The sequence below is a fragment of the Paramisgurnus dabryanus genome, chromosome 11 (assembly GCF_030506205.2).
Source record: "Paramisgurnus dabryanus chromosome 11, PD_genome_1.1, whole genome shotgun sequence".
In the NCBI taxonomy this organism is placed as follows: domain Eukaryota; kingdom Metazoa; phylum Chordata; class Actinopteri; order Cypriniformes; family Cobitidae; genus Paramisgurnus; species Paramisgurnus dabryanus.
This window is the reverse complement of record NC_133347.1, coordinates 32725294-32744567: the sequence shown is the minus strand read 5'-3', so window position 1 is coordinate 32744567 and position 19274 is coordinate 32725294. Positions and strand designations below refer to the sequence as shown.

At 34.8% G+C, this 19274-nt stretch overlaps 1 protein-coding gene and 1 long non-coding RNA gene across 6 annotated transcripts in view; one reads left to right on the top strand and one right to left on the bottom strand.

Moving 5' to 3' along the window:
• The window catches only part of acot7 (acyl-CoA thioesterase 7), an 81658-nt gene extending 62716 nt beyond the window's left edge, over positions 1–18942 (bottom strand). The window contains exons 1-3 of one of the 3 annotated variants that reach the window (XM_065247830.2): positions 18699–18942; positions 14587–14704; positions 13362–13518 (exon numbers count right to left, since the gene is read on the bottom strand). In XM_065247830.2, coding sequence (XP_065103902.1) covers positions 13362–13518; positions 14587–14704; positions 18699–18745 — 322 coding nt within the window. In that variant the 5' untranslated portion in view covers positions 18746–18942. Of the gene's footprint in view, positions 1–13361; positions 13519–14586; positions 14705–15337; positions 15466–18698 lie in introns of those variants that run through there. The other 2 variants (XM_065247831.2, XM_065247832.2) reach the window with 2 other exon arrangements.
• Positions 4025–5806, top strand: LOC135732048 (uncharacterized). Of its 3 annotated transcripts, none has more exons than XR_012337879.1 (5): positions 4025–4395; positions 4575–4659; positions 4777–4815; positions 4992–5082; positions 5228–5806. It is a non-coding gene; the product is annotated as an uncharacterized lncRNA (long non-coding RNA). The 3 variants fall into 3 exon arrangements; XR_012337878.1 differs by having other exon boundaries at positions 4025–4659; positions 5228–5343; positions 5471–5806; XR_012337877.1 differs by having other exon boundaries at positions 4025–4659.
• Positions 18943–19274: the final 332 nt, after the last annotated feature.

The window sequence follows — 19274 nt, the reverse complement described above, 5'->3', positions numbered from 1 at the left end:
ATATTATTAGATTCTCTTAAAACGTTAGATTTATCACATAAAGAGACATGTAAAGAAACGGAAACTTTAAAGTAACAGATTAATTAATTAGATGAAAATGTATTTCAGGACCTGACATTAACTCTTATAGAAAGCAATACAGTGCCACTAAGTTTCTGGTGTTGTCATGGTGACTTTAGCATCTCATAGTGGAGCTGATTTCCTCTCTAAAGAGCAAGTGAAGCTATTTTGGGTAGGCTGTGTTTATAACACACGAGAGAGATTTTAGAGAGGAAAACACGCGCTTGAGCAGATAAGTACACAATTAAGACCGTCACACAGAATGGACAAAGCTTGAATTAATGAAACTATCAATGAGTGGGATGGTAATGACACAGCAAGAGGAAAATCTCAGGTTCATTTCTGCCCTGAAACTCCTTTAGTACACGGATAAATTATAATCCATGATGCTTATGATTTACAGTAATAAATACAAGAAATGTGGGTCAAAATGATAAAATACTGTAATACAGTAATCATCATCAGTATAAACTACTATATTTTCTACTATATAGAATAAAATCTCTCTCATGTCCATCTGATTTCAATCCCTTATCACTTTACTCTGACAATACCTTACTTCTCTGGCAGGGATTATTATCTTAAGACTTTAAGGATATACCTAAATAGTATTTCTGCTGCAACCATTCAAGGGGTAGTTCACCCAAAAATGAAAATTCTGTCATCATCTACTCACCCTCAAGTTGTTCCAAATGTATACATTTCATTGTTCTGCTGAACAAAAATAAAGAAATTTAGAAAAATATTTTTAACAAAGCAGATCAGGGGCACCACTGATTTCCATAGTAGGAAAAATAATAATATGGAAGTCAATGGTGCCCCAAAACATTTTTCTACATATCTTCACTTGTGTTCAGCAGAACAAATACATTTATATAGGTTAGGAACAATTGAGGGTGAGTAAATGATGACAGAATTTTCATTTTTGGGTATGGTATCCCTTTAAAGTTTCTTATTCTGATATTTTAGAAACACAGAATTTAGTAACCTTCAACATGATGCTAATCATTTACTAATAGTTTTGTTTCTAATAGTTTTGCACTTAATTAAGAGCCGTTTCTTCCACATTTAATGAACACAATACAAATAATCTCAAACTGAACTGTACCAATTCAGCAGAAAGAGGAGCATTCAATCAGACAGACTGCTTTTGGGAATAGCATTTGCATTTTACACTCGGTTGAAGTCATCCAGACAAGCCGGTTGCTATGACAACCATGCAGGGTTTCTGTATCCACCACGGCGAGAGAACAGCTCCTCTAATTGGTTTCCACAGCAGCTTGTCTAATGGTTCCACGCAGCGGGATATTTACATGTTTTCCACCGGCAAAAAATTCAAGGTGAAAATAGCTCTCTCAGTGGACGGATTAAGATTGCAGACTGCAGTGTAGATATAACTTTTCAAAATCATTCATCATTTACATCAGAACCATATGTCTTCAAAGTAGGAAAGTTAGATTCAATATCAGCGCTATCAGCGAACAGCTTTCTTGCTAGAGATTTAATGTAAAAGTATTGTCAGCTCATATTATGATTCATTAAGCATCTGGTACGAAGTAAAATCACATAGAGCTTGAAAAATAGGAAAATTATTCTTTCAAACTTTCTAGTCACAAACATTGTAATTTATTTAAGGAAAAATGTACATTATTTGAAATAATAACTTGAAAATAATGCATAACCAAGGTCATAATGCAGCCATGACGAGGAGCGGAGTTTATTACTGTATTTATTTTCTTCCATTTTTATTATTTTACTCGCTCTTTTCAATAAATTTCTTTTGCAGTTTTTTCCAGAAGTTATTTTTTGTGCTATAGCGATTTATTTACCCAATGTAGTCATGTGAAATAGTTTAATGAAGAATGTTTGTTCTGTCCAACAAGTGCCAATGAAGCAATAAAAGGAAGTGTATCTGGGATGGCATTAGGGTGAATTAATGACAACAGAAATAGAGAACTATTCTTTTGAATCCAGTCACCGAAAAGTGCATCTGACTCATTAACAAATTTGTGATTTGTTCAGTAACCATACAGACCACATACTGTCATCAACTGAATTATTATAACACATTCAGTTTCTTAATTTCTACATGTTTACAATCAACTATGATGTTTAAGCATCATAAAAAGAGAAAAAAGCCGACCCATCATTTCACTACATTTTGTAAACTGCTGAGCATGTGGGTTATGCCACTCCATTAGTTTATTAAAGAGGAAGATGAGGGTAACGCGCCATTTACTTCAGTCAGTTAACAAAATTTTATTCCTCTAAAGTGACATACAAAGCATTCAGGGTCCTTTTGGTTTATAAATGTATGTATGGAAACCATGACCTCAGCTAGCACAATACTGTACTTTTTAAACTAAAGAAAATGAACATTAACTTCATTCACAATCACAGTCATAGACAACAGTGAAGGGATGGATTCATTCATAAAGTCCAGCTTACAGTACATGCACATTTAAGCTGATGCTTTATTGCTGTGTTATCAGTCTTTAAAGAAAGAAAAAGCCAGCAAAGCAATCACACCACTACATCTTTTTTTCATTTTGGAAGTTGAAGATTGTTGTAGATTAATGCTACATTCCAGATTTGTCTATGGAGACCCAAGCTCTCTGTTGTATTTCTCTGGACTGTCTCACAGTTTTAAAAACGAAAAATGCACCAATCTGAGCTTTTATAATTGCTTTTCACTAGCTAGACAGAAGTCTTTTACTTCTAATACGTCCTGTTCTCACAGCAAGCAGTTCAACTCTTAACATCAATATCATACCCAGAAACCAACGCTTTGTTCAAGACATTTTTTTGTGTGAATAGCACCTTATTTATTTCAATATAAGGATTGGGAAACTCACATTTACATTTAAATCCAAAGTGATTTACACTGCATATATGTCATATATTATGTGTGTTCACTGGGCTTCGAACCCATGACATAGGTGCTGTTAATGCAGTGCTATTAACTCTTTCCCTACCATTGACAAGTTATCTCCTCAATTAAAGGTATAGTGGGTTGATCATCAAGACTATTGGTCATCCCGGTTGTCAATCATTCTGATGATATGTTTACGTCGTACGTGCTCGTCCCTAGGTTCGCTTTCTGCGGATGCGCACTTTCAGGTGTATATGTGTGGTGAGCTACGGTTTAAGCCATTCATTGAAGCTCGCGTTCTCACCGTATTTTTTCAAAATGTCTGAGGGTCGCAAGAGAAAAAGTATTTATGAATTGTATGACAAGAAGAGAAAGGACTGTGAAGAAACAGACAAGACCAGAGTGTTTTTGGGAGAATATTTCACACAGGTTGGGCTTCCCACTGATGCCTCAGTCGCAAAGTTTATACTCGACAGGTAAAGTGTGGAATGCTATTTGGAGAAATCAATTTAAAATCACTGCTAGTAAAAGTTGATGTAAGCTATGATTAGCGATTCTAGCCCTGCCACAAGTCACAAATCGCGCAAACATGGTATGCGCTCTCAATGTATGAGCCATGCCGGCAGCAAACTTGTAAACAGAGCGTGCATGAGAAGAACTAGGCTCGTGCATGCTTTCTCTCTTGCACGCATTAATAGGCGTTCCCTCTCGGGAGGAGGTAGAGTGTTGAACATGTGCATTTTTTTAAAGTGGAGGGGCGGTTCTTTTATAAAAATTTTGAAAATCTTACGCTATACCTATAAGAGAAAACATTTGCATTTTGCATTTAAAAAAAAACGTGTTTATGAAGAATTTTATGTTAATCTGCAATACCGCAATTGTCCACTTACCCAATTTATAAAAAAAACTGAAGCTAAAACGTTATTTACTAATTTTAAACTCTTTGTATTTTTTGATAATTGTTCTGAGTCTGATTTCTAACAAAATTCCTTCACAAAAATCCAATTATTTTAGCTTGTGGCTAAGAAAATGCCTATATTGTTCATTGTTTCTTTGAAAGCAGAGGGTCTGTTCTTTCATTTGATATACACTCTTAAGAAAAATGGTTCTTCAAAGGTTCTGAAACGATGGTTAAGGTTCTATATAAAACCATAACTTACTGAAGAACCCTTTTTTCCCGAAATGGTTCTTGTCTTGACAAAAAGGGTTCTTTATTTCCCTCCTTTTTTGATTTTAAATTTAGTCAGTTATTAGTCCTGATTATTTTCACCTGTAAAAGCCCTGAATCATCAGTCCTGCTGAACCGCCTGCAGATTAACATCACAAGCAGGTAAGAGAGTAAAATAATCATCATTTACTGTTAAAAACATTTTGAAAATTAAAGTTTTGTGTGTTCTTATTGGAATTTATTTATTTCATAGTAGGTAAACTTTATACTGTAAGCTTCATTCCCTTTAAAGCAGGTAAGCTTCATCCATTAATTTTTAAATGATATATTTAAGGGACTCTGCTTTAAGACTTAGGATATTGATTTGTTAAAGTGTTAAAAAGCTAATACATGTATATTGTACATTAAGTTTATTAAACTAATTATCAAAAGAATGTGGTACAACATGTGTTTAGTATTTTATTGATTTTTCAGAGTTTTCGTATGTGAGGTAATCTTGCTGGGAGTAAAGGAAGCGTGTATGACCGCTTGATATGAGAGACACATCCTGCTTTTAAAGGTGATGTATGCATGTTTCTTTCAATGCTGACATTAAAATAATAGTTATTTACTGTTTAAACATTATGAAAATTGAAGCTTGGTGTGTTCTTATTGTACTTTATATCGTTTATAACAGGTACACTTTATACCGTCAGCTTCATTCCCTTTATAGCAGGTAAGCTTCATACTCTTTTAAATGATATATGTAGGGGACTCTGCTTTAACAATGATTTAGGATAATAATTTGTTAAAGTGTTAAAAAGCATATGTATATTGTACATTAAGTTTATTAAACTAATTATCAAAAGAATGTGTTACAACATGTGTTTAGTTTTTTTATTGATATTTCAGAGTTTTCATATGTGAGGTAATCTTGCTTATGCTGGGAGAGATGGCAGTGCGTATGACCGCTTGATATGAGAGACACATCCTGTATTTCAAGGTGATTATATGCATGTTTCTTTCAATGCTGGCATTAAAATAATAGTTATTTACTGTTTAAACATTTTGAAGATTGTGTGTGTGATCTTGTGGCACATTTACATGTAATAGCAGAATTACTTATTATTTTTGTCTATCTGTTGTAGGTGGATCATGAGTGAAGCTCTGCAGGTCGGCCATTGACTTGATAACAGTTGTTTATGTTTATTCAATTTAAGAATAAATCTCTCGCCAACCATTCACCTATTTACTGACAAAACAGGTAGCTTGAGCTGAATCATATTAAAACTTCTGTCAAATCATGTTTTACATACAGTATGTAAGCAAACTTCAGGCTAATATTAACTTGTTTTGTCTTTATGTCTTATCCTTTCACCCATGACCAACAGATCCAAATCTTGTTCGGCCTGATGCTCAACCTATGATGATGACCACTGCAAGGTGATGGGAATCTGTGGTAATCACAGCCTGCGTCTCAAGATCAACATGACAACAGCAGAGTAGACCATCTCTTATCTTACTCTTATCTGACAAAATGTTCAACGTCACTGCCACAAAACAAAGAACATTGAATGGAACATGTACTGTACAATGATCCAGCAAACAAAATAATATGGACTTTTTTGGCGAGATTCTACAAACATTGATACAATCAATGTTTATTTTTACAGTTAGTAATGTATTATTAACATCCCATTCATTTGTATTCTATCCCATCTATCTATCTGTTTGTGCTAAAATGTTAAAATCTGAATGTAATGTCATAATATGTTAATATTCAGTATTTATTATCATTTGCATGTTTCGATGTTGCATTTGTCAAGATTTTATTGATTTTATGTTATTGTTGTCTCATTGTTGAATGATTGTCTTTGGCAAATGTTATTGTTCATTTATTTAATTTTGAAGCTGTCATTTAACATCCATATCTTATTTGAGTAATGATTTGTTATATTTGCATAATAATTCATATATTTATTTTGATTGTGATTTTAATGCACATATTTGTTATTTTATGATATCTCATGTAATAAAAAAGTGAAAATAAAAGTATTTCTCTGAATTCTTGCAGTTCTGTTTACTGTTAAACTGTGTAAAGTGTTATAAATAACAAAACAAAACAAAAATATAAACAAAAATAATCCTCTTGACTGCTGATAAATGAAAGGGTTCTTTATAGCACCACTGAGGTTCTATGTAGCACTTTTCAAGGCAAGGTTCTATATAGAACCATCTAAAAAATGGTTCTATATAGTACCAAAGAGGGTGCTGCTATTGTTACGAGCTGAAGAACCCTTATTTGGTACTATATAGAACCATTTTTCTTAAGAGTGTATTTGTATGTTTATACATTTTTAGAAGAAAATTTTCCTGGAAGGCATTTTGTAAAACTTTTAAGAAAATCACAAAAAATGTTGGGGGGGCAATTTTTTAAAAAATGGTTGCCGGTGAATGAGTTAAGCTACAGGAGTTTACTGCTATATTCCTCCTTCTCATTAGAAGATCTTCAGAAACATACCAATTTCTAACATCTTTGATTGTTGTTCATCTCAGTTTTTCCCAAGTTACAGAAATTAAAGCAAACAGTTCAGAAAACTTGCATCTGTCTGCTGTGAATGGACTGCTAAGGATGCCTCAAGGGCTGCTTCATGAAAAATCCTGATTTTGCAGAGTAATGAGGCGTTCACACTTTGACGATAACTATTACTATATAATCATCCAAACCAGCGGACAACAATGATAACATAATGTTAATTCTCAACTCACACGGTGCAGTGTTACAGTCACAAAACTGGATGTCCTGCTGTTGCTTTACATACACTGTAAAAATTCTGTAGAAATGACAGTATTACTGGGGATTACTGGCAACTAGCTGCTAGTAACTTACTCTAGATTTTACATTTATGATATTCCGTTTGTTCAAAGTTAAATGAACATGAAACATTTTCAGTCTTTATTTTCTACCATAAGTAACTGGCAACCAGCTGCATAATTACAGCTAATTTTTTTTACAGTGTTCATTGCCCAACATCCTTCCTCCCATTGCCCATGCAAAGCATCTCGCTTGCCATCTCACTGATACTTAAGGCATGTTTCCACATCAACATCTTAAGTTGGCCCTGACACTATATTTGTGTGTCTATTAACACAAATAAGTAAATGCAGTGTATGATGAGTTTATGTAGATGATCAAACTCTGAAGTGACCTTAATGATTTAAGTCAAGCAGAGTTTGATTGCTATCTCAGATTTTCCATTACTGCCAGCCAAGAGATGAATCACTGGTCTCGTTGTGGAAGCACTGGTGAGACTTTGCAGGGTTGTGTTTACAGATGGTGTGTACAGTGTGTTTATGGATGGATTCGATTTGTTAGGTTCGGAATAACAATGACTCACACAGTTACAGGAGTTAAGGTCGACAGAAACCTGTGGGCCAGAAACACTTGTGCTGCGTTCCCTTTAAAACTGTACAACTGCGGCCTAGGATGTTAATGGGTCAATAGGAGTTTTGCACAATAAACCTCTGCATTTTGCAAAACAGGTCACATCACTTGTGTGCTTCATTAAATACAGAGATGTATTTGTTGTAATCATGAAGGCCCGTGCATTTAGAGGCAGGAGATCCCTGAGGAGTGTGAGTGAGACGTGATCGGCCCTAACTGTCTGTGTGTGTATAACCCGAGACAAGAGTCATGTGATGGGCCAGCTAGAATTTACAAATGCACATAAACATGCATACACATTCATAACACTTAAATGTGTGTCCATCACAAAACAGAACATAATGTATAGATACATTAAACTAAACATCTCTCTTGGAGGGATTACTTGATGACAGATTCATCTATAAGCTGATATTTTGAGATGACAAAATGTCCCACTCACAGCTTTTTCAACAGATGCACATTTTCTTTATGTTTATATTATATTATATTTACATTTATTTGTTCTATGTACATTTTATTTGTTTAATGTGCATAAAACCAAACTCAATGCTCATTAGATCTCAGTATCCACATATGCAATAAAAACTATTTGGCCGACCACAGTTAAATATTTAAGCAGTTCTCCTGAGGACAATCTACTTTCACAGTGTGTTTAAAAGAGGACTGTATATATGCATTAATTTTTGTAATGAAAAGCTATCCAGTTTGCATATGCCTTTGTCTGTCTGTGCGTGTGCAGAAACAGTTTGTGTAGGACTGACACTGTGCTTCTCTTATATGCAGGTATCGCTCTGGAACTCCTGCCTGTGTTGGTGGCGTGTGATGTTAAGTTAACATGACAGAAGCACATAAAGTCTGCCCCCATTCCACTCGCTTGCCCGCGGCTCAGCACGAGCCTTTAAAGGGGCAGTGAGTGCAGAAACAGCCAGTCGCTTTCTTAACACAACATGCTACAGACAGTATCAGCTTAACATGTGAGACATTTTTGCACTGGATGAGTTACAAACAACATTACTTGTCAAGCTAAAGGTTAAGGGCTTTAATGTAACAGTTCACCTCGGTACAGTAACACTGTAGCTACGAAGACCAATACATACTTACTGTATGTGTTATGCTTTATGTGCTAAATGCATTATTTCATACCTTTTTGGCAAAATCCTAAGGCTCTAAAAAAGGTTTGTTCATTTTTTACACATTGTCTGTGTTATGCTATTTAACACATTATGTGTTATTTTAACACATTAACCATGTGTCCGCATACTGTGACAGTAGGTATTATATCAAGTACTACAGTATATAGCATGAATATGGATAGTATGAATGAATTTGGACGTACTACATCCACCATGTTGATACACTATACAGTATGTCGTCATAAATACAAGTTAGTTGTTAACTGAAATGACGTTAAACAAGTGCAATTTGGTCAGCTGTTTAATATATAATTTGCATTGAACAAAGACACATTAACGTTTTCAGACATTTTTGAATACAACAATGTACAACTTCTTCGTTGGATAACTCCTCTGCCTGAATAAACGCTTTAGAATCGATAAAGTATGGAAGTAGGTGGTTCGGACCAAGCAAATGTGTAATTTTGTGTTAATTTTTTGTTAAAGGGGCCATGTCACAAGACTTTTTTTAAGATGTAAAATAAATATTTGGTGTGAAGTTTTAGCTCAAAATACCATATAGATAATTTATTATAACAAATTGACATGTTGTAGGTGTGAGCAAAAATGTGCCGTTTTTGGGTGTGTCCTTTAAAATGCAAATGAGCTGATGAAATTCAAACACTGATCGCAATAATGGTGGTATGTTGCAATTGAATCTCAATTGTCCTGTGAATTACTTTCTCTTTATATATTTCTCTCTGCATTAAATGACAGTGTCGTGGTTGGATTGTGCGGATTAAGGGGCGGGATTATTATATTAAGATCCCCTTCTGACATCACAAGGAGAGCCAAATTTCAATTACCTATTTTCTCACATGCTTGCAGAGAATGGATTACCAAAACTAAGTTACTGGCTTGATCTTTTTCACATTTTCTAGGTTGATAGAAGCACTGGGAACCCAATTATAGCACTAAAACATGGAAAAGGTCAGATTTTCATGATATGGCCCCTTTAACATACTGTAAATAAAAGGGAGAACACATATTGTTTTAAAATTAACAAAGAATATGGAAGTGTGTAATCGCAAATTGCGTTGTTTTTAACACAACCATTAATACAAGTGAATATATAATCCCAGAATGCACTGCAGTATGCTCCCTGACAGTATATACTGCAAGAAAATGTATTACAAATATACATTTATTTTAATAGATGCACCAATCGACCGGACAGAGAACAGAATTCGCCAGTTTTAAGCATGATCGACCAGAACAGTAACCGGACAGTCAGTCTCACGACACTCCGACCGAGTCTTTTTGTTGCCACAAGCAATAACGTCATAGCCACACGCACACTTGCACTGGAAGCAGCACCTGACCAATCCAACAGCAGCATTCATTTGATTTCTTACCCGGAAGCATGATCCGTTTGACAAAGACCGCCACACGAACCGCCCCCTCAAATTGCTCTGTAATTACAATATGGTTTTAAAATGACCCAGTTTCGGCTTCACTTTGATAAGGTGAAAAATGCATAGCGCCGTCACAAGTTCAATGCTTTATCATCTCATATTTAAACATCAAATGTAAAGAGATATCAGAGAGCCACATGAGCATCACATCTTAAATGAGAAGAGGTGAAAAAATGATAAGTTGACATAACTTAAACTTGTAATAAGTTGACATAAAACAAGATGAAATTGTTTAACTTAATTTAAGTTAAGTTAAAATAACATGAAAATATATAATGATTTGACATAATTTTTTACAGGGTGGCTATATGATAACAACAGACAGGTTTTATAACAAATCCCATCAATCTGAATCATCTTGATGCAAAGGAACAGGGATAAAGTCTTATTATGATCATGCTTTTGTAATTGCCCAAAATTATTATAATACAATAAACTAAGACAGTCCAACACTGTATCTTTACATTGAAATAATCTCTCATTAACACTGTGGTCACTCTTACAGTGGTGCTTTGTCTTTGCTCATCTGGGTTTCTACAGTCACATTCTCATCTAATACTGACTGGGTTCTTCACCCACGCCGAGCCTGAGCACGTTTCGCCACATGACAACCCTGTTGCTGTGGTAACAACATGTGCCATGGGAATTACTCTTTTGTCTTAGTCCTAATTCTTACTCCCTCCCTTCATATTGCATTGCGTTTCATATCTTTCATACACCTTCCTAAATCTTATAATGATTATTTTGGTTTTCTGGTTTAAAACACCATATTCATTTCTCTACACTTGCCTGTATCACATTTCAGATTGGTTTAAAAGTCTTCCTTTATTAAGCTATAGCACCATCTTGAGATCAGTTCAAAGAATTCAGACAAATGTTTACAGGAGTAAAAACTGACATGATAATCTCTTTTACTCAGAAACATCCCTAAGTCAATACAAAAAGAATTTATGAATGAAATAAAATTTTAACCAGAATTCTTTTAACCATTAAGTAATAATTTGAATATGAAAAGTGAGCAGACTGGGGACAAAAAAATAAAGCTAAAGCAAGTTATTACATTTACATTAAGTATCTCATATAGTTCAATAGTATTATGACTAACTCCAGCAGCTTTAGGAAAAGTGTAAGATTATACTGCATTCACAGACATTAATGTTTACCGTGTGAGACACATGTTATTGTGTTAAAAGGGACATTTCATAAGACTTTTTTTAGATGTAAAATAAAACTTTGGTGTCCCAAGAGTACGTATGTGAAGTTCTAGCACAAAATACCCCATAGATCATTTATTATAGCATTTAAGCGATACAAGCATATCTTGACTGAGAACAGGTGAGAGGACGACACAGCTAATCGCTAATATGTTAGCAAAAGCTGCTTAATGTTATGAAGCTTGTGTTTTGGCTGGACGTGTTTCAAAGCATGCTGTTATTGTGCACATCCACAACGGGAGTTAAACTTTCTCTCCAGTACTTAACTTAGTTTAAGTCTTGCATTTTGTGCAGATATTTGTACGTTGTATAATACATTTATGTTGTATATAAGGCTTAATATTATTTAAAGTGAGTCATATAGAAAGCGCATCAGTTTGTGTTTATTAACCCTTTAGTTTCACTTCATCACACAGCTTTTCCTTTTAGAGGTTACTGTTAAAAACATTTAATTCTTTAATCATCTAGTATGTGTTCATTTTTCTGACATTGTTTCTTCAAATTGACTGTTTTTAATAAAAATATTTTAATTTTCACCATGACCCCTTTGATTGCCCCCACCCCCAGTTAATCGAGTACTCGTTTTTCAGACCTATGGATTAATCAAAATGAAAAAAAAAAATGACATAAATGCACATCCCTAGTGGTGTGGTTGATAGTGCAGAGTAAGTGAAGGTACTATTACTAAGATCCCATTCTGACATCACAAGGGGAGCCCCATTTCAATGACCTATTTTTTGACATGCTTGCAGAGAATGGTTTATCAAAACAAAGTTTTAGGGTTGATCACATTTTCTAGGTTGATAGAAGCACTGGGGACCCAATTATAGCACAGTTTTTATGTCCCTTTAAAATGGTCTGATCTGATCTGGCACTGTACAAACTAAATCTGATTCAGATTTGATGCAAAAGGTAATAGTTTAACAATCAGTAATAACAGATCTCCACTTAGCTTGAGGATTTATGTGTCTGAAGCGTCCCACACTACAACAATGAACTTTAACACAAAGACCCTGAGACACAAAAGCTGACCTTTCACCTAGAAAATGAATGACATTCATCCACACCTGCTGTAATCAGCTTCACTGGAACCTCAATTATTCACGCAGCTGATTTAATCTAGATCATATACGATAAAGAGGTTATAAACAACATGCCTTTCATTTGCTGTTAGTCATTTTTCAACAGCTTGAGTTGTTAGTGTTCAGTGTAAACATTTGTAAACAGTAATAGTAAAGCTTACATAATACAGTTTGATGTGAAATAAAAGATGATCAACAATATTAATACCAGATTAATGTGTAAATGCAAATTCCTTGTAGTTTTCTATTTTTTAACTAGCTATACTAAGTTGTGTTTTCTCTATGTTGGGGGTGGTTTAACTAACCTGAGACAGATTTTAAAGCAAAAATTGTAAAAATATGCCCTCCAGACATCACTTTTGGTCACTATTGTAAATTATTCATTGTGCACAATAAGATCAGAAGCATGCATTGATAATATACTTTAATGATCAATGTTTTAAATGTAAAGTGTGTAAATCTGTCCTGCTAGTATCACTTTGTAAAAATATGTCCGCTTAAATTAATTTCTCTTTTATTACTCTAAACCTAGCATTGTCGTTCTTTTGACAAATTGAATGTGTCACTGTGGATGAAATCGTCTGCTAAATGAATAAATCTACATTTTGATGCAGGCTCCACAAACGCTCTCGAGTTTCCCATTTTTTTAACAAACAGGAAGATCTGGTTAATCCAGGAGTTCAGGATGTCAGACCACAGACTTCAGTAATATTCAAGCTTGGCACCGCATCCGGTTTGACTTCAGTGACACTAAACATTATTGGTTTTGTATGTCTTGTGAATAAGCAGATGTACAAATTGCATTACTGGCTGTGAGTATTATATCAGTAATTTGCTCTGATGGTTAAAGTTAACACTTATCGTATTCCTTTATTAGATTTAAAGCTGTAGGTTTACATACAGTATGTAAATGAGAAAGTCAGTAAGAGATTGAGTTGTATTCACACTGACCTGTGACTATGTTCTCTGAGAGAACGGTGACTTGCACCTCGACCGAGTGTTTGGATGTGTAGGTGATCTCAGCACTCACGTGGGCGACCTCACCAATGAACATCGGGTAAAGAAAGTCTGTGCGCTCCACCCGGGCCAAAGCAGCCACACAGCGATCCTTGGAGTCAAAAGATGTTGTTACTTTTTCAACAGTTTTATTAGTCAGAATTTAATTTAATTTTCATTTAAACATCACTAGCACACACTAGCCGTCGTATATATAGGTTTACTGCATTATGAAAATTCAATGGCATTAATAATTGTAATAACACAATTAAAAGAAAAACAACTCTACCATGATACATATCGTTATCATGATATAAAATGAATCCGATCATGATATAAGATTTTGGTCATATCGCCCAACCCTATGCTTGAACAGTCAAGAGACTGGCAACACAAAAATCAGGTGAATCTCTGATATCCACATAATACCCACTATGAAAAAACTTAACATTTTGTATAAAGAGAAAATTAAGAATTTTAAAAGTTATAATATATCTTTATGAATTTGTTTTGCCTTTGGGAGGGATCATTTTCTAGATTGTCTTAAAAATAATGTTATTAAAATCCTAGTAGTTCCTAGAAATAATTGAATTGTGTGAAAGGATGAGGCAAGCCTGTTGTTGACAGGTTTCCTGAGATCTGATCGATCAGAAAGAACTTTTCATAGTTACATTAAAAGCATCTGATCCCAGACAGATCATGACACATCTAAATATTTATGAATGATGCTTGTTCCTGTTTATGTGAATAAAAATACCAATGATCAGCATTGTTTCTTTACACAAGCTTTTCACTGTAAGATAGGGTTGTTGCTCAACAAACTTCCGTATTCTGCAAAACAGCTCACATCATTTCCGGGTCAGGACTTTTAGATGTGTGCAACAGAGATGTTTAATTCAAGATGCCTTCAAAGAAGCTACCAAAGATAAACATCATAACTGATATCCATCGCATATGCAAACTGATAAAGTTAATAGAAAAAGTAACTTATTAGAATAAAATGCCACAAATAAGACAACTAGCTATAGGTTAGCTTAATAGCTTAAAAGTCCATAGTTATTGACATCAGTTCATACTGCTGTTAACATTTCCTCAACGAGTGAATGCAATGAGAACTGTTCTCTGTTCATGTGACATTTGGCAGAAAGTCCATTCACAGGTCACAGTGAGATAAACTCACCCCTTTCTGTGTGTTACAGTGGCGCGTTCCAATGATGCATCCGGCTTCCTCTATCATCTTCAGGATCGTACCACCATGAACATTACCAACAATGTTGGCATCATCAGGACGCATGATCCTATAAGAGAAAATAAATAACTGATGTTTAATAGATTGTTTTTGGCCCATCATACACTTTTTATTATTTCATTATTGAGAACGCTTGACTACTCTATTAATTGAAGCAGTAAAAGTATTTTCTTTTATCCACTGGCATGATACAAAAATACTAACAGTGGCTATCCCATGATTCATTGCGCACCTGTAATGGCTGAATATAATAGCTGGATATTTTAAAATAAAAATGTAAAGTAATAATAATTTTCTACAGTATAACAAAAAATTCTATGATTTAAAAATTTTCACTGATGTCAAAAGTTTATGGGAAAATATTACACTTACATTTATCTTGTTTTAGATACTATGTAAAGAGCAGGAAAGAATAGATATTGGCTACACTGAGACAAATCTCAGGCTTCACTACTGCTGAAAGTGATTGTAGAAAATTTGCTAACAAAAAACAGCTGACGCCACAAACACAAAACAAGTTTGGGAAGAAATTCTAGTTAGTCGTCTTTAACAATCCAAAACGCATCAATACTGCGACATTAAACTTCTCGTGAAATGTCATAAAATCCGTTTCAAACACAATATGAGCTACAAACTAAAACAGTCGTAAATTCCTGTCCCATTGTCTGATGTGTGACTCTACCTGGTAACCTGAAGAGAAGCCATGACTTCAACCCAGTTTAATGACAGATTCCTGATGAGCTCTTCTTACACGACTTTGCTTAACAGATGAGTGACTACACAGACGACAGTCTTTCACCCATATCACCCATCATTACATACTGTCAGTTATGACATCATCAACTACCTCCACAGGTGTGATGAGCTTCACTGGCTCAGACTCCGCCCACCTTCAGTTTAACCTTGTGCCACTTTGCTAGTAAAATCAGACCGAGGTCGCAATGGCACAGAAAGCACTGTTATGAACACCAAACCTACAGCATTATTTTTACATGGGACTTCAACTTATTATTAAACATCTATATAAGACAAAAATGTGTCCAGATCACATTCAACAAAAAAATCTAAAGAAGAAAGAAGTATAGGCACTGTAAATCCAGTAAAAGAGCAGTGGCAGTGGATTTTAAATCTTTAAAACATAACTGGATGATAATAAAACATTACAAACAGCTGAACTTAATGCGGCTTATTGTTGTATTTAAAGTATTTAACACCAAACAGGAATGCTGTTTAAATATTTCATACAGCACATGACTGTAATCAGATATTGGTTTTAATGTCATGCTATTTTAAAAATATCTGTCGCAATGCACTCAATAAACTATTTTTTATTACATTTTTAGATTTGTCTTGTTCTATTACAAACAACACAAACAAAATCCATAGAATATTTACATCTATGTATAAGATTTGTTTGCCTTAAGTCTTATGTTTCATGTTTTTATTGTATATGGCAAAACAAAAGGTACTAGAAAAATATCTTACCTGAGAATATCTGGATAATGACGAGAGCATCTGACTTCTCTCAGAAACAAAAGAGCAATCTTAATAAAATGTTGCATTATGTTGCCATAAAGGTTTTAACAAAGTGACCCGATGTGTTGAACACCACAAAACAGACTAAACCACATCATACTGTATGTGATTCACCCTCACTAAAGTAAATGTGGTATCTGTGCAACAGCAGCATGTGAAAATAATGTGTGTGCTAACACCCTGATTGTGTGTTCTGAGGAAATATTGAACCATATAAAAATGAATAATATAAAAACTAAATATGAGTAAATATTAGAAGGAAAATAAATTAAACGCTTCACTACAAAGTGGCAATTTTAACATGTTATAATAAATTATCTATATGGTATTTTGAGCTAGAACTTCACATATGTACTCTGCGGACACCAAAGATTTATTTGACATCTTAAAAAAGTCTTGTGAAATGTCTCCTTTAAAGTCCTCATGAACCGGAAGTCATGGTCAGGGCCAAACAGAATCCACGCCCGCAGATTTAATGCCCGTGATTGAAAAGCACACATAAACCGTGCTCGAGCGTGTTTGTGACCCTGCACATGCTGTTTGCTGTGATTGTTTTTAATGATAGAGAGCATGAACCATTTGATATTTGAGACGAAATAAAACTTACAGCTGAGTTAAGCAGATCTTACCTGTCTCTATCGTCTATGTGACGCGACAGTCAGCATTCAGCAGCACATCATCATTTCACATTCGTTTACAAGATAAATGCTCTTGTTATGTTAAATATAAGGTTTACATTGTGTTGTATAAATGATGAAATTATCTTCATACGTGCTTAATTCATAATAAGAACGTATTAACACAAGCTATTTTTCTCCTATAATATATAACACTATAAACAATAATATATGTCATTTTATATACAAATTCTAATCTTGACATGCATATTATCTGGTTCATGTTGGTCCAGTTTAATTCAGAGGACTCATTGGTTTGGTGTATTCATTTGATTGTCAGCCTTTAAAAAGCAATTATTTAAGATGCAATTTTGTAATATTTATAGCTTAAATTATCTAATATAATTTTTAAAACATTTAAAATCATTCCGCAGAATCCCTGGTCATGATCAACTTTACTTCTGTGAGTACTTCTGAGTGAAATAGAATATTGTGAGGAAAAAAGTGGGTGTGGCTTGTGTTGTTCACTGGGCTTTGAATGGATATTCTAAAGTAGATGTTTCATTCATTATACTGACAGCTGGAGGGGGCGGAGTTAATGGATGCTACTTTCCTAGCTGTCTAGCTGACGTTTTACATTTTCAGATTTTGATTTTTTTTTTAAGTTTATGAGGGCTCGTGATTTAAAAATAAAGTAAAATAATGACTTACACGGATAATTTTTTTTTATAAAAACCAAATCACTATTACATTCAAAAAATAAGAATGGTCAGTTTTTATTTCATTTAGACTTTAATCATTGGTAAGGCAGAATTAAACTTGAATGTAGCAATTCTAGCATTATACATATAAAATACGCTTTAAAATAATAATGATAATAAATAATAATAAAATAAAATGTTAACATGTAAAACAACCATTTTTGTCACCATTAGCCAGTATAACGTTTGCAATGGAGACATGATGTCTGCGTGCATTTACATCTGCAATATGATTTTTGTGTGTGTTACTCTACAATACACCTCTCAGACGTTTCCTGTTTAGAAGATGTCTGCTTGTTTATGAATGTATGTAAAAGCTCTTTCTACGTTTATCAGATGTTTTAACATGATTTAGCCGGTTTTACAGACGTACCTGTGTATGTACCTTTACAAATACATGTCTATACAGGTACACGGACCTAATATGATCAATAGACAAAAACACACACATTTGTCATAAAATTCACGTGGTTGACTCGATTGCGTCATTTGTACATGTGCACGGCGATACCACTAACAACCACTAGATGGGGACACGCGAGCACCGGTGTTTATAAAAGTGTCCCGTATCACCAGACATGCTTTTAACCGTTTAATCACGAAATTAAGGATTATTATAATAAATGCGAGGATTTTTTTACACTACATTTTTGCCTAGTTATTTTCCATCTCTACAGAAATTGCAGGATCCGAGTATGTAGAGCTTTTATCATATAAAATATAACCTTATATAATATAAATATATATATCACACGTTTCCCCTTTAAAACTACTATATAATACAATATAATCGTGATATTTTCGCTGTGACGACAGAGAAGACCTGATGTTCCGGTTCTCTACATCAGCATATTGAGGTCATCACATACGACATCTGATGCATGAACGCTACCAGCTCAAACATGTACCAGCATTCCACCTCTTTTCAGACATCAACTGAGCGATATTCACGTCCCCGTGTGTTTTGTTCTTTGTTAAATATTTTAGTGATCTCTCTGAAGGATTTCACAGTGTGTTTGTGCATTGGTCTATAGGATTACAGGGTCGCTTCAGAGTCCGTAAATTAGGACGTCAGCTAAAATCATCTCACTGATTCATGATAAAGGTTAAAGGACATAGAGCGTCTTACCTGCAGATCTGAATGGATGGCGACGCCTGTGAGTTTGAGAGAGACATCCTGAAGCGAGGTTTGTCCCTTGAACCCGGACTTAACGTGTGTCGCAATGAAACTGAGCCAGGCGGAGCGAGAGCTGCCGGTTTACAGGCTGAATCGATTGGCTAGATTCTCTTTACACTGCTGTGTTAAGAGACCCGATGAAGATCGCCCCCTTATTTCAGCGGTTACTTGTGTGAGATAGAACAGAAGAAAAGGCGCGAATGGTTCATCGATACGTGTTTGAGGCTTTAGAGACTTTGCTGTTGTTTATTAACCGCAGCAACCACAATAGGCTACAATAATCTGCTTAAATCTGCTTAATCTCTTTATATTCCCAGATAGCAAATGACATCTGGCCCAGATGTGGCTGACATCTCTCAAATTCTTCTGGCTCACATACCGCGTGGAATGACGGCGATGACTCAACCTGAGTGCGCTACCAGAAGTCAGCCGTAACCGGGCCAGAAATGGGCCATATTTCAGAAATGGCATGGGCCACATCAGGGCCAGAGGTCAAGTCACTTCTTAGCCATCAGGGCCAAATGTGGC